The sequence below is a fragment of the Pantherophis guttatus genome, chromosome 1 (genome assembly GCF_059756535.1).
Source record: "Pantherophis guttatus breed Tessera chromosome 1, ASM5975653v1, whole genome shotgun sequence".
Taxonomy (NCBI): domain Eukaryota; kingdom Metazoa; phylum Chordata; class Lepidosauria; order Squamata; family Colubridae; genus Pantherophis; species Pantherophis guttatus.
This window is the reverse complement of record NC_142063.1, coordinates 284,729,373-284,744,616: the sequence shown is the minus strand read 5'-3', so window position 1 is coordinate 284,744,616 and position 15,244 is coordinate 284,729,373. Positions and strand designations below refer to the sequence as shown.

The 15,244-nt window shown below is 34.8% G+C and overlaps 1 protein-coding gene across 3 annotated transcripts in view; it reads right to left on the bottom strand.

Annotated features, from left to right (window-relative positions):
* Positions 1–15,244, bottom strand: part of LTBP1 (latent transforming growth factor beta binding protein 1) — a 192,719-nt gene that overhangs the window by 58,239 nt on the left and 119,236 nt on the right. Inside the window, exons 10-12 of one of the 3 annotated variants that reach the window (XM_034428126.3) lie at positions 9,625–9,747; positions 4,641–4,808; positions 3,448–3,681 (exon numbers count right to left, since the gene is read on the bottom strand). In XM_034428126.3, coding sequence (XP_034284017.2) covers positions 3,448–3,681; positions 4,641–4,808; positions 9,625–9,747 — 525 coding nt within the window. The remainder of the gene's footprint in view (positions 1–3,447; positions 3,682–4,640; positions 4,809–9,624; positions 9,748–15,244) is intronic. The other 2 variants (XM_087883051.1, XM_034428127.3) reach the window with 2 other exon arrangements.

Below are 15,244 nucleotides of genomic sequence, written 5' to 3'. Positions count from 1 at the left end.
AACACCTATTTGCTGTGGATTTAATTACAAACTGGACTATTCAAACTGTGTGTATTTTTGTCTGTGTTATCGGAGTAAAAGTTTTGGCAGGCAGCCACGGAGTTGCTGCCAAATTCCTTATCACTGACGTTGAGTGTTTGAAGAGTTTATTTAACCCTCGGCTGGCTGGTTGGGTGTGTGTGTGGTACGGGGACAGAACAGTTAAGTGAGTTTTGCCCCATTTTACAACTTTTCTTGCTTCAGTTAAGTGAATCACTGCAGTTGATAAGTTAGTAACCTGGTTGTTAAGTGAATCTGGCTTCCCTGGTGATTTTGCTTATCAGAAGGCTGCAAAAGATTAGCACATGACCTTGAGACACAGCAACAGTCATAAATATGAACCAGTTGCCAAGCATCTGAATTTGGGCAAATGGTCATGGGGATGCTGCAAAGGTCATAACTATGAAAAATGGTCATAAGTCACTTTTTTTCAGTGCTGTTGTAACTTTGAACTGTCACTAAATGAACTATTGCAAGTCGAGGACTACCTATATTTCTTCAGTACTTGAGTACAATTCTTTTTATGAATATTCAGAATTGGCCATTTAGGTTATGCTTCATCAGAACCGGGGCTGAAGCTTCCATAAAACTAGAAAGAAAAAAAATTAACTAGTGTAGAAAGCAAAAATATATCAAATTTATAAATCACTTTTAAAATATAGTTTCTTTATTTATTGCATTTTACTCCTATGATATGAAACCAAGGAATTTTCATGAGCTGCATGATAATTTCTATTTTATATTCTAAAATGATGCAATTTCAAAGCAGATCTCTCACTGATAACTGGATTAAGTCTCAGTCTGCACACTGACTCGCTCATTAAAATAGGCATATTCTTAAAATTATTTATGAGGATGAACAAAGTTTGCAAATATTTTAGTCCATATTTTAGTTTTAAGACAACAAGAGTGAATAGTCTAGAGAGCTACATGTAGACAGCATGAAATTAGATCCACGTGAGTCAGGGCCACAAATTGTAAACAAAAATAGAACTTAAATAATTCTTCTGCCAGAATTTACTATTTCTGCATGCTCAAGAAATAAAGAAAAGGAGAAAGAGGGACAACGGGAGAGGATCTAAAATGAAAAGAATTTAACTGCAAGGTGTATATCTTTTCTCAATCCTTTGTGCTAAAATGAGTCTATTCTGCTAGCGCTGCAAATAAATAAAAGATACTTGAAAGCACTGGAATATCATCAAAACTGAATTAGCCAAAATATTAAGTTTAATTTAAAATTAAAGAACAAGCCCATTAAGCAAATGAAGAAGGGACATAACAAAAAGTATTATTTCTTTTGCATATTTTGCTTAATGATCTCCCTGCAATTAGACAAAAGTTATGAGAAAAATATTAACATCATTCAGGGTAAATTACAAAATGCTTCCTTCGATTTAATGGACATTTTAGCGCTAGTCAATACAATCTTTAGAAAACACAATGAAGTCTTATCTACAGGGAAGAAAGAAGCTAGAGACTTGGAAAGAAGCCAATATAGCATTAATACCTAAAGAGGACTAGATTTGACTTTAACAAGATACGATGAAATCATTATTTAATAATGACTACAAGTTGTTTCACATCAATTTTAGCTGATAGACTAAAAATAATTTTGTAAGAATTTATTCATGATGATTGATGTGGATTTTTATCTAAAAGATAGTTAAAAGACAGTATTAGAAATCTGCTGGACATTTTGGAATATTTGGAGCAATATAATGAAAAATAAGCCACATTGATTTTCTTAGATGCACAAAAGTGTCATTGATACTTATAATAGACCTTCATATAAGAAGTAGTGAAAGGCCTATTTATATGCAAAAAAAATATTCTTATTCAGAAGGTAACATCAAAGACTATTAAACCAAATGCGCATCAGAAGTCTTACTCATATTAGTAACATGATTTTCAACTTCAAATGAGATACTCATTACTGCATACCCCAATAAAAGCTAAACATTATTTTGATTCCATGAAAGAGCAAAAGGACAACTGGTTGGTAATGAAGTCAGCTGTAATGTTTGATATGTTGGTCATCATGTGGCTTAGTCTCAACTTTATCCTCCTTTTAAGAAATATTTTACCTTTAGTACTAGCATCTCCTCGTACAGTTTATCCGCTCCCATGACTTAAAGGCCAAATAAATAAAGCTTTAATGAGATATTAACATTGCTCTGTGGTTTAAAGAAACTCCATACAAAACTTCTAACAGGAAAACAAATTTTGATCAGTTGTTATTAACACAGAATCCATCACGAACATTTTAAAATGAACAAATACAATATAAAGATTAGGATGAAAAAAATCACATTAATTTAAGCCGTTTTTATACAAATCTTTGCAGCTTTATACATTTTAAAAAAATAAACCTCATCTTACTGGATTTAGATCTGTTCAAGATGTTCATTAGGTTGACAATGTATTTTTCAAAGGTTAAAAGGATAACTACAATGTATGAATGTAATAATTTTTTTAAAAATCTCAATTTAAGTGGCAATTGAACATTAACATGTAGATGTTCTATGCAAAATTGGACCCAGTCATTCTAAATTAAACATATTCAGGTATAAACTTCCAGCTCAAAACAATTTATTTTGTAGATATGATTTCAAAGTCATTTCAGTGAATTTGTGGTTTCTGTGCTTTCGGCATTATTTCAATGCCCACCGAAGACACATTGGCATACAACCACATTTAGCTGGAAGGGCAATAATTCAAAATCAAAATAATCAAAATAATCACAACACTCCACATAACACTCTGTATCTACCAGTCTATGTTCTGTTCACCAATAGCGTGTTGGCAATGCACTCATTTCTGCACATGCGGCAAGCTCTTTGCTTTTGTTTGCATTGATGTTAAGCATGTTAAAAAACAGGACACTTAGAAGCAGCTGATTTTAAAGGCATTTGCAGGAACCATGCAAAGACTGAGACATAAAACTACGAAACTGACATCTAGAAATACTTCAGGTAACAATTGCAATGGTGAAAAGCTTTGGCAATGGCAAAAAGCTGTGTTTCATTTGGAAAACGTAGAAGATTCCAAACATTTAACATTTAACCCAAGAGAATTCAATTTCAGATTGGGTGGGTGGGGGAAATGAAGGATGAAATTAAAATTTACTCCCATGCATATATCTGCAAGAAATGTATAATTTACTGGGAGTATGTCACCTGATCCAGTTCTTTGCCCAGAGGGCTAAATATTTTTTATATGCACCAAGTTGTAGAATCTGAAACCAGTTCCTATAATAAATGATACAATAAAATACTTGATAGGCTGCTGGGAAGCCATCACATTTGATACAAGCACTTAACACTGTAAGAAATACACAGGAAATAAGAAACACGTGAACATACTCAAAAACACACTAAACTACATATAGAAATCCTTTTCCACTCTCACCTTCTCTCACAGCCACCTCGGGCTCACTTTTCTGTGAGATGGTCAGTGCCTCCACTGGCTCTTCCTTTGCTGGGAGAGGTGGAGGAGAAGGACCTTTAGCAACAGGATGAGTAATCTGGGTCTTGCCAAAGACAGGTGGCTGAACTCTAACTGCAGGGTGATGGTATAGCTTGTTTCTATGAGAGCCAGAAACCGTATAGCCCATTCCACCAGGGCAGATTTCCTTAAAAGCAGCTAGATTTGGGATGGGAAAACATTCCTTTTAAGAATCTAAAAATGTAACATTTTTGACACATTGGAAAACATAATAAAGAAAATCTGACATGATTTTTTTTTAATATAAATGTTATGTATTCTACTGTTAAGCAAAATCACAAATTACATGACAGTAATATTGCATAAGTTACTTGGGAAGATATTTTGTTCCTCCTAGAAAAAGATTCAATGTGAGAATAAATTCAACCAAACAATGGGCATTTTTAAAGTGAATTCTAAATTCTGGTTCAGGACCACATGAAGGATTCTGAGACTTGAAGTTTCTCCTCCTGTCTAGTGCAGTCTTGGAATAGGAGATTGGAAGCTATATTAGTTACTCAAAATCAATTTTCCCAATATAAGGTTATTGTTCAACATATTGTTTGGTTGGTTGGGCAATTTATTATTTAAATGACTTGAACATTCCTATTTCTGCTACACAAAACTTTTATTCAGAAGCAAAAAAAAAAAAACTCCTTTAATTTCATCCATGTTTCATCTACAATAAACTGGTATCCCATCCTTAGCATTATACCATAGTTTCTTCCCACCTTAAGTTGTCTTAGACACCTAATACGGACAAAAAGCCTTAGGAATGCCACTTTTATGATAATTACAACAGATATTTTGAAGTCTAAGCATAAAGACCTTACTTCATGACCTCACTTTCTAAAATTCTCAGAGACATACACGTTTTAATGCATTTGTGACCATCTTGTAAAATGAATTATGCAGTAACAAACATCACTCAACAAATGCTTTGTAATTGGAAAGCTGGTTATTGCAAAATATAGAAGGAAAAAAAAACCTCATCTATTGCAGTTTCCAATGTTAAGAGATACAACCAATACAAGACTATGGTGAATGACATTATATTATTATCTATGTGGTATGTTATACATGGGTGCAAATACATCCGTTTTCTGGGAACCTCTTACCTGTTCCTGGAAGGGGACATTTTTCACAGCGGGGGCCCCAGGCCTTGCCAACACTGCAACAGCAGAGCTGCTTGCTGAGCTGTACAGAGAGAGGGTGCATACACTGCTTTCCTGCACTGACAAACCGGTAGCAGGGCCCTTTCTCTTCAATGACCATGGGATTATCAACTGCAGCAAAAAGGGAAGGAGGATGCTAAAGTTTACTTGAGAAACAAAACAGAGAAACACCACAGGAGTTCCACCACAAATAAGAAAAAAAAAATTCAACACATCATTAGAGACAAAAGGATGCTGATGTCTAGAAACAAAACATTTTTCATAAGTCATATCTGACATCAATTTGATACAGTTCAAAAGTAAAGCCCAAATTGTTTAGAAGTAAAAGCCAGTGTTCAAATTAGATGCAGCCATGCTCCAATAACATAGAATTAGGAGAATGCCTTATTCCCATGCAGAAGCACTTAAGCAAGCTTAAAGCAGGTGAACAGTAAAAATACAGAACGTTGACAGATCACACACTCACTTCCAACACTCACATTACAAAGCTATGTCACAAATGAATTACAAAATGACAACTTTGACTTGATAGGTAAGATCATTTAAGGTCACCAAGGAAACTGGAAACAAAAGTCATTTCTAATCAATCAATGCACATAAATCAGTGGCAAAAAAAATCAGCTAAGAGCACTATCATCCTTCCCAAATGCTTTGTTTTTTTTTCTGCAGGTCTTTCCAAATTCACATCACCAAAATCTGAAATTCCTTCAGTTAACAGAACTACTGTTCTATTGCTGTTCTAAAAAAAAAATCATAGTTATAAGAACAGATAGCAAGGAGTCAAAGTGAAATCAGAATATATTGGATCTCTTTCTGTTACTATAAAAATAAAACAAGCTATATTGGCAGGTCAGAAAATTTGAATTATGCTAAAATATGGAAAAAAGTAATGAATAAGAATGCCAAATCAGATGTGATAATAGTTAAACAAAAGTTTAAGTCATGGTCACCAAGATGGATCAAGTTATAAATTATATTCCACATAAATTAATCTGTTTCTTCTGTCCTACAAAAAAAAAACCAAGACATTTATCAAGCTTACGGCTGATTAGTTATATTCATTTTAGTGAATCCAATTTTTTTGCAGATTTGGCATGGCTATATTTTAAAAGACATTCTGCCTTTTCAAAGAAGATCCCAGGTCTTCTTACCAAGACTTGTCTAGATCCAACCCAAAGACAAATATATGTCTAGATATATTGATTTCTAGCAGAATACATATCTAATTTGTAAAAGAATGGTTCAATCCTAAACCCTGAGGAACTATTAAAAATCAACCTATCAATTATGCAATTAAATTAACAGATGTTGCACAGCAGCAGTAATTGGTAGATTTCACCCATATTCTAATATACTGTATATTACGCACAGGACATTAAAGAAATAATAGTTAATGTTCTTCAACTTGACAAACCTAGAAAAAGTTCTTTTTCTTCATCTATTTGCATACAAACAAAAATAGGAAGAAAACATTTTAGCCTGAAACATTTTTTTACAGATGCAGCCTAATTATAATTCAATTATAATAGGAGCCTGGTGGTGCAGTGGACTAAACTGCAGGCAGCTGCAATTACTGCGAGTTCAATTCTCACCAGGCTCAAAGTTGACTCAGCCTTCCATCCTTCCGAGGTAGGTAAAATGAGGACCCGGTTTGTGGGGGCAATAAGCTGACTTTGTATAAAATAGAACACAACTTAGGGGGGCCAAAAGCCCTACTAAGCAGGTATATACAAAAGTATGAAGGCTATTGCTTAAAAGTATTGTAAGCCGCCCTGACTCTGGAGAAGGGCAGCATATAAATCAAACTAATAAATAAATTAAGGTACATGATCAATTTAAATATAGCTCCTGTGTTTCAAGCCAACTGTGTACATATATTTGTACACAATAAGTTATCTCATTTATTCTGGAAAGTGAGAAATCCCCCACCCCCTAAAAAAGTGACAATATATGTAGGAGTCTGCAGTCTTGAAAGTAACAAACTATATAATGTCACTATGTAAGACAATAAAGATACCACATATATTCTCAACCTTTGTGTGTGTGGTCACTCAACAAATATACTTGTTGGGCTTCAAAATGTTTTAAAACAGAAGTGTACCTATAAAGGGTCACATTGTATTGAGGATCTTGTTAAATGATTATTAGGTGTCTAGCTTGAAACAGCCTGTAATCTTCCTACTGAGCATGAAAGTCAGGAACACAATACAGTTATGAAGTGATTATAGAGTGTTAAGCACATTCCATCATATATAGTTTTCTTAAAACAAATCTGCCTATAATCTGGTATTAATTTTTTGTCTTGCTTTGTTTTTTTGAGGAGGGAGAGGGATGTTTGGGAAACTGCATTTCTTTCAGAATGTTGCTTTTATAGTTGAAATCAGTTCTTTCAATGTGAAAATTCATTTGCACTCCACTGTACATTTTTTAAATGGCCTAGTTTAGCCATGAGCAAAACAGACCACCTCTAATAAAGAGGTGGCTTTTAGAACCCAAAGACTCCCATAAATAGATAAGGCTTTTCCCCCAATTTCGGTCTTTCTAGTAATATGTAAAAAGAAGAAAGGTTTAAGGGATTCTGTAAAAAAATCTATTCAAGATTCATTATTAATTCTATCCAAGTAGGAAAAAGTGTGCAGACTTCATTATGTGGTATTGCTATCTTCTCACATAAATTCTACTCCTCTACTTTCCGCACTCAAATAATATGCCCTACATTTCACTGTATTATTTTGAAAAAGAAATTTTCACCAAAGCTTTTCCATATGCAACTGCATGGCTGCTTGGCTACCATCTCTATTGTGGTTTTTTTTTTTTTTTGGTAAAGTTCTATATTTTCTGGCTTTGGGAAAAGGAAGAAAGAAAACATCTTTCATTATATATTTGTTCTAGTACTGGGTTAAAAGAAAGGGAACCCTTTGGAATCTCCAGCACAACAAGAAGTCATAGGTGACAACTAATCTGTAGTAGCATCCAATAAGTAATTCTTCTGAAATTGATTTTTTTAAAAAAAGGCCTATGTGTGTGGAAAGCTCTTCCAATTGCAACCATATAATAAAGAGTTGGGCAACTATGGCCCCTTTACAACCTATGGACTTCAATTCCCAGAATCCCTGAGTCAGCATGGCTCAGGAATTCTGGGACTTGAAGTCCACGAGTTGTAAAGGGGTCATAATTGCCTACCTTATTATAATCTATAAAATAAAGCACTGAGACCAGCACATGTTTTAAATAATTCCAGAGACCAAACAATGTTTTATTGGCAGAGAAAATGAGAATGCAGCAACTTTACATCGCTGAGAGCTGACACAATATCCTTGCATGTGACTCCACGCAACTTGATGCTTATTCTTATTTCCAATAATTAATTTATATTTTTTAACCTTTATAAGAAATCACTACTTACCCATGCATTAATAAAGTGATTCTTACTTGGGACTAATCAGATGTCAAGTTTTACATTCTACTCCTCAACCATTTATCCAAGTTTCAAAGACAACCCATATCTTCTTATTCTTCTTTATACAAAAAAAATTCAAGTCATTCCCAGGTGTTTATTATGTTGGCAAAAATAGCATGTGAACTGGCTGGTCAAAGATATGCCTAATAAGAGTTTCCATTATCTTGGCAGATAGGAGAAAGGATCACTTCAACTATGGAAAATACACTTGTTTATCTGAAAACTCTGAGCTCAGAGATTGCTCAACTGACTTATATTACTCCATGCAAGCAGACATCTCAGTTGGATTTGAATTGGGCATATGAAATATTTATGAGCCACTTGAGAGCTCCATCATGTAAAAGGCTTTTATTAAAAATGTGACTGCAACAAGGAAAACAAGGCTCTATTTTATTTAATTTACAACTCTTAGCAAAAGTTTTCACAAATGGGACTTGTAACAAATTGTTGGAGTTCAGCTCATTCCTCAAAAAAATTTCAGCCAACCATCTTTTCAGAATCCTTCTTTACATTTTCCCCTCTGTGTTTCTATTTTTTTTCCCCTTGCAATAAATCACAAACATGCTTTAGTTATTCAGCACGTTTAGCTCCTCACTGGGTTATTAAAACTTTAGGAAGAAAATAATTTATACATATGCAAAACTAAGGGACTATTAACAGAGAATGGATTTAAAAAGTTGTGGCTGCTTTAAGAATCTCCTTAGCAAAGTTAGGAAGCTTTAATAATTGGAAAGGAAAAATTGTATTCATGTAAGATTCAAAATACTTCTTCCTAATCATTTCTGAAGCATACATAGCATTCCATATAAGATAAAATAACAGACCTAGTAAAGTAATTATCAAGGATGAAGGAGAATGATCCTTAATAACCCATGTAGTTCTTGAAAATGAAAAGACCAAATTAACAAATTATTTGCAGATCCAGCTAAACAAGGTTTTATACTGTAATTATCTCAATCTCGCGATCAACATGTTGGGATGCTCCCTGAGTAAGTAATAACCCTTACTTTCATGAGCACATGGGCATTTAGTGCTGGTAAAATCAGAAATCGTGAGATATCAAAACATAGTTTACATATGGTTGGTTGTTTTAATCAAACCCTGTTGAGATCATTGGGTCTTAATTAGTAAAAATCAGTTATTTTACTCAGCCACTTTGGAGGCAAGGGGTGTTGGCAAATGGTCTGCTGGTGCATACCCCAAAAATTGATTTTGTATTTGTTATTTATTTGGGAAAATGAACTTTCTGGATTCTACTGCAACATACAATCTGGTTAAAACTATCCTTTCTCATTAACTTTTAAAGCAAAACAATTCAAAATGGTGAACTGAAATGTCTCCTAGTCAGAATAACTGCCACAGGAACATTTAAATTGACAATGACTAAGCTGTTCCAATACTAATTTTAAGAAGGCCAGGAGAAAGCAAACACATAACTAAATGGTACTGATTGTTTTGGTTACTTACGGACACATCTGGAAAGAGTAGGATCTGGTACAAATCCCAGTTTGCAGGTACACCTATAGCTGCCCATGGTATTTAAACACTCACCATTAGGGCAAACCCCTTGTAACTGGCATTCATTAATGTCTGAAAAGGAACACAACTGATTGTCAGTTAAATAAACCTACGGTATATCAGAATCTATACAAAACAATTCTATTAATCATTAGACATTACAGAATCTATCAGTTCTCAAATCTGGTCCCCATTTTTCTCTTATCTCTTTAAAACACTAAAGGAATGCCTAGATTGGCATTAATTTGTAAGATACAAGTGTAACAAATTTTTATATTTATTTATATCCTGCCTTTATTGTTTTTTACAAATAACTCAAAGTGGTGAAGATATCCAACATACCTTCCCCCTCTTCTTTTCCCTACAACAACCCTGTGAGGTGAGTTGAGTTGAGAGAGAGTAACTTGAAAGTGATTTGAGTGATATGTTGGAAATTATTAAGTAATAAATAATGGAGTTTACAGTTGAAAAATATAAAATGTTTCTAATAATTCAACTATTGAACTACTCAGCTATTGAAAAGCTACTTGTATTATAACAATGTGTTTGTTCCACACGTGATACTCAGTTTTAAAGTATTAATTTAATTTAATTTAATTTAATGAATAGTAGACCAAGATACATAAAATAATTGGCAACGTGAGTTTCAGTGGTGGGTTTCAAATTTTTTTACTACCGGTTCTGTGGGTATGGCTTGGTGGGCGTGGCATGGCTTGGTGGGCGTGGCTTGGTGGGCATGGCAGGGGAAGGATACTGTAAAATTTCCATTCCCACCCCACTCCAGGGGAAGGTTACTGCAAAATCCCCATTTTCTCCTGATCAGCTGGTACTTGGGAGGCAGAGATTAGATGGGGAGGGGCCAGTCAGAATTTTTACTACCGGTTCTCCGAACTACTCAAAATTTCCGCTACCGGTTCTCCAGAACTGGTCAGAATCTGCTGAAACCCACCTCTGGTGAGTTTCTGATAGTCTAGAAAGAAACAGATTTAAAGGACAATTTTGTCATGGAAGAACAGAATACATAACCCTAGTGCTATGTTGAGTTCATTAAACAGTGGGTGATCTTTAATTAAATACATCCACATAGTGGGGAAAAAAATCCTGAATAATCCTGATATTATTCGTTGAACCTTCTTCTGTGCTTTGGCGGGACAAAAAAAAACTTTAACTACATTTTATCTATCAAATTTATATTTTATCAGTGTAATCACGATAACCTAATTTTACCCCATATCGTGACATATGGAACAGACTATCATCCTGGCCTATTTCAACTTTTTGTCCAAGGACATTATATTACTCTTAATGAAAAGCAGGCGTTTGATTATATTGCACAATAAAATGTATATCATGGTAATGAACTATGATACCAGAATGTGCTGTGATCACAATTGTGTAAATCTTTCCTTAGGAAGAGAAGTTTGAAGTTTGCCCACTATATGAACAATTAACTGTGTGAAATATTCATTTCATACATAATATGACAACTCATCCATCAGACATAGGAACAGGACTTTTTTTTCATAGATAAATTGTTCTATTGTTTCAAATAAGTTGGCAAGGAATAGCACAATTCTACTGAATCCTGTAGAGCTGTGATGGTAATATATGATACCTGCAGTCATGACTATCAAACTAGTAACAACTAATCTCCTATATGAATAGTATAGGACAAGTACCCTATAGCAACCCAAAAACATAATTTCATGGACTTATCCACTTCCTATTTCTTCCCTATATTCTTTAATATAAAAAGAATATTAGCAGTTATTGATAATTGCATGATTCCTGAGTATCTGTAATACTCAGATATTGTAAAAGATAATGTATTATCTTTTTATATTATCCAGCTTTCCTGCCCCCCGCCCACCAAATAATAAAGCTTCCAGTGTCCCTGAAAGATAGCATCAAGGCAATGAATTAATAGAGAAGGCACACAGTGAGATTCAGTATAGTTAGGACATAAATGTCTATGCCCGAAGAATAACAAACCTATTCTTTTACTAGAATGTATTGTAGATCAGATATGTTTGTTTTAAAATATTGCCCAATCTATCAACACCAGTGCCATTTTACTATTAATTAATATGAGGGGTCATGTAAACCTGGTTAAATAATTTCAAGGTTACTACGGTTAGTAAGAAAATCAAAGCATTTTAAATTCTGATACTACTGTTTAAGAATTATAATTCTTATTATATCCAGTTTAACAAATGTTTAATAACGGTACATGAAGCATGGCTTCTTGGTAAACTCTTTAAGAAACTGATGTACTGATATTATATTGCATTATGTATCCAGAGACTAAAAGTAAATAACAAACCTTAACATGAGGAAGGGGAAAGTATTTTGAAAAGACTGTTTCTTCAAACTTTGGGCAAAATGTATGTTTTCTATTCATTGCATGTTAATTCACCCGTAGTTAGTGATTACCTACTTGAAGTATCTTGTCCAGCTGATTATATTATACTGAAACCAATCTGCTAAAGCAGTTAGGAATGGAATCAGAATTAAAATGAAGGTTCTGCGAAAAATAGCAGTTTTAAAATGCTTTCTTTTGTCTATCTTTATCAAACAAAATTCATAAAATATATTTTTTTAATTTAAAAGCAGTTTTAGTTTGGTCTGGGACAGTATATAAATATATGGGCAATGAAAATATATCTTAAAGGACACTAAATATCCAGTTTGAGTCTTTCTGTTTCTATACTGAGAAATAATGTGGCATAATATTTAGACTTATAGCACAGATGTTCTAAACAATTTGAATCCAATTTCACCACATCACCACCAAAGACAATGATAAAATGGTATCTGACAGTTATGGTCACAACCATAGCATTGAAAATCAGAAATGAACCCAAGAATCTGCCACATTCAATTTTATGGCATACCGCACTGAAAAAAAACCTGTGACGGCCTTTGGACACTTTGTCGGCTAGATGAAAATTTGGAGCAAGTTGAAATTCATTCTTGAATTACAACAATTTGGTTTATTAAATAGAATACTAAGTGAGACCTATCCAGTTTAAACTCTACCTGTTATCTGTGAACATACTCAGAAACCAAACCTGATTACCAGATCTACCAAGATCTAATTTTTAAACTAATAGTTTCCATAAAAAATTATAGGATGCCTATTGGCCAATTGTGTCAGCCCATACATACAACAGTCCTAAAGTTCAAAGCCCACGTCTCTCTCTTTTTTTTTCTTCCTGTTGATCTTAACAGGCTGAAAATGGGTGGGTCAGTGGGAAACAAGAAATAATCAATATGTTTCATTTTTCATTTTGGCTGGACTGCAGTCTGCCTAGAACAACTGGATTTAATTTATGAGCTACAATGTGTTCTTTTGTGCATCAAACTAAACAATTTATGATTTGGATGATCTTTCTATGACAAGGCTATTTAAACCCAAAAACTGTATTATATGTCATTTGTTAATATAAGGTTTAAAAAGTAAGAATTTCTAATTATGTTACTTCCACAGAATTTATTTTTAAAGAATTAGTGTTTGGGAAGGTAAAGGGTATTGGAGATGTGAGCTGTCCAGTGTCATTGGGATTTGGGTGGCAAACAAATTTGATAAATGAATTAAAAAAATATTTTACTTTTCATAATTGCCAACAGGAATTGATAGTTCTGGTTTTTGTTATATTGCATTTTCATTCACTCACTGAGCAATTAGAATTCTGATTCTTTTTTATTTATTTTGAATATATCTTTAAAAAGTCCCTTCTGTTGTCCTTAGCATTATTTAGCTCTTCTAATATCCCAGTTATAGTTCTGAGTTTCATGTCTTCCTTGGCAATCTATTTTTCTTTCCATCTTCTTGTATGCATTCTTTCTTCTTTTTAGAGCTCCACTAAGTTTTTTGTAAAGCCACATTGCTTTTTCTGCTGGCTTTTTTTTTCGTACCTCACTGGATCTTGTCTGTAAGGATTTGATATCCTTTCAATATCTCATTTTTAAATAACTCCTACTCATCTTGAGTTCTGCTTCCAATTAGCTCCTCTTGCCCTGGACTATAACTTATGGTTGCTCTGAGTTTATAAGATTTAATATATACAATTGATTAGACTCACTCAGCTTACTTTCTCTTAAAATCAAGAATTCCAAGATTACATAGTTACCTTCCCCCAAATTATTTGTTAATTTAATTTTCTCAATTAAGTCTTCCCTATTGGTTAGCGTCAAGTGAAGGGCAACAGATTCTCTAGCGCTTTCCTTTACTTTCTGAAGAAGAAAATTGTCAGCAAGACTAGTCAGGAATTTCCTGGAAAGATCATGCCTGGCAGAGTTTGTTTCCCAACAGATGACAGGGGAATTTAAATCCCTCATCACTATTGCTTCAGGCCTCTTGGAAAAATCTGTAATTTGCTTTTGAAAGGCATCTCCATTTTCCCCTTCTTCGGGTGGGAATTTACTAAACATTAACAACTGCACAGCTTTTATTTGTTCTTCTACTTCTTTTAACTCAGGTGTTCTCTATGGTATTAGTACGTTCCTTCACTTTCTAAGTAGAAGGAGATATTTTGAACATACAGTACATTTGTGCTTCCCTTTCTGTGGTTTCTTTAGAACAGAATACCACATACTGTGGAAACTCCACCCCAAAACCTCTGATGAACTCTCCCAGCGCTTTCATTTATATGTTCAATAGATGTTAAATGTGTTAAACAATGAAGAAAAGAATAAATTGGTGGGATACCAAGAGACAGGGTCTATGGCCGTGATGGCGAACCTATGGCATGCGTGCCAGAGGTGGCATGCAGAGACCTGTCTGCGGGCATGCGCGCCGTCGCCAGTTGCTCTTTTGGCATGCGCCCCAGCCAGCTGGTCTCTTCTGGGTTCTGGCGTGCGCATGCGTGCCAGCCAGCTGGTCTTCACATGAAGACTAGCTGTCATCGCGCATGTGTGTGTCAGAACCCAGAAGAGAGCAGATGTCCGGTGCGCTTGCATGCCGGACCAGCTGGCTGGCACACATGCATGCAACGGAACCTGGAAAAGCAGCTGGCTGCCATGCACATGTGCAGCAGCCAGCTGCTCTCTTCTGGATTGTGGCGCTCCAGTGCGCGCGCGCACATATTGGCACTTGGTGACAAAAAGGTTAACCATCACTGGTCTATGGCATTGAATGAACATCTCCTACAGACACATAAAGCTCATGTCTTAATAAGGCAGCTCATCTACTGCAGTCTTCCACAAAATTATAATTTAGTAACCATGCAAGAAACAAATTGCAGCACAAATGTGTGAATGGAATATGCAGGATGTACCAAAATAATATATATGAATATTTTCTTCTTATCTCTTCCTCTTTCCAGGTTTAAAAAAACAACATTTGCTTCCATTTTTTATTTTATGTCATTGGATAACTTTAAACCAGGGGTGAAATCCAGCAGGTTCTGACAGGTTCTGGAAAACCGGTAGCAGAAATTTTGAGCAGTTCGGAAAACCGGCAGGGGAAATTTTGAGTAGTTCAGAGAACCGGCAAATACCACCTCTGGCTGGCCCCAGTAGGGTGGGAATGGAGATTTTGCAATATCCTTCTCCCAGGAGTACGGAG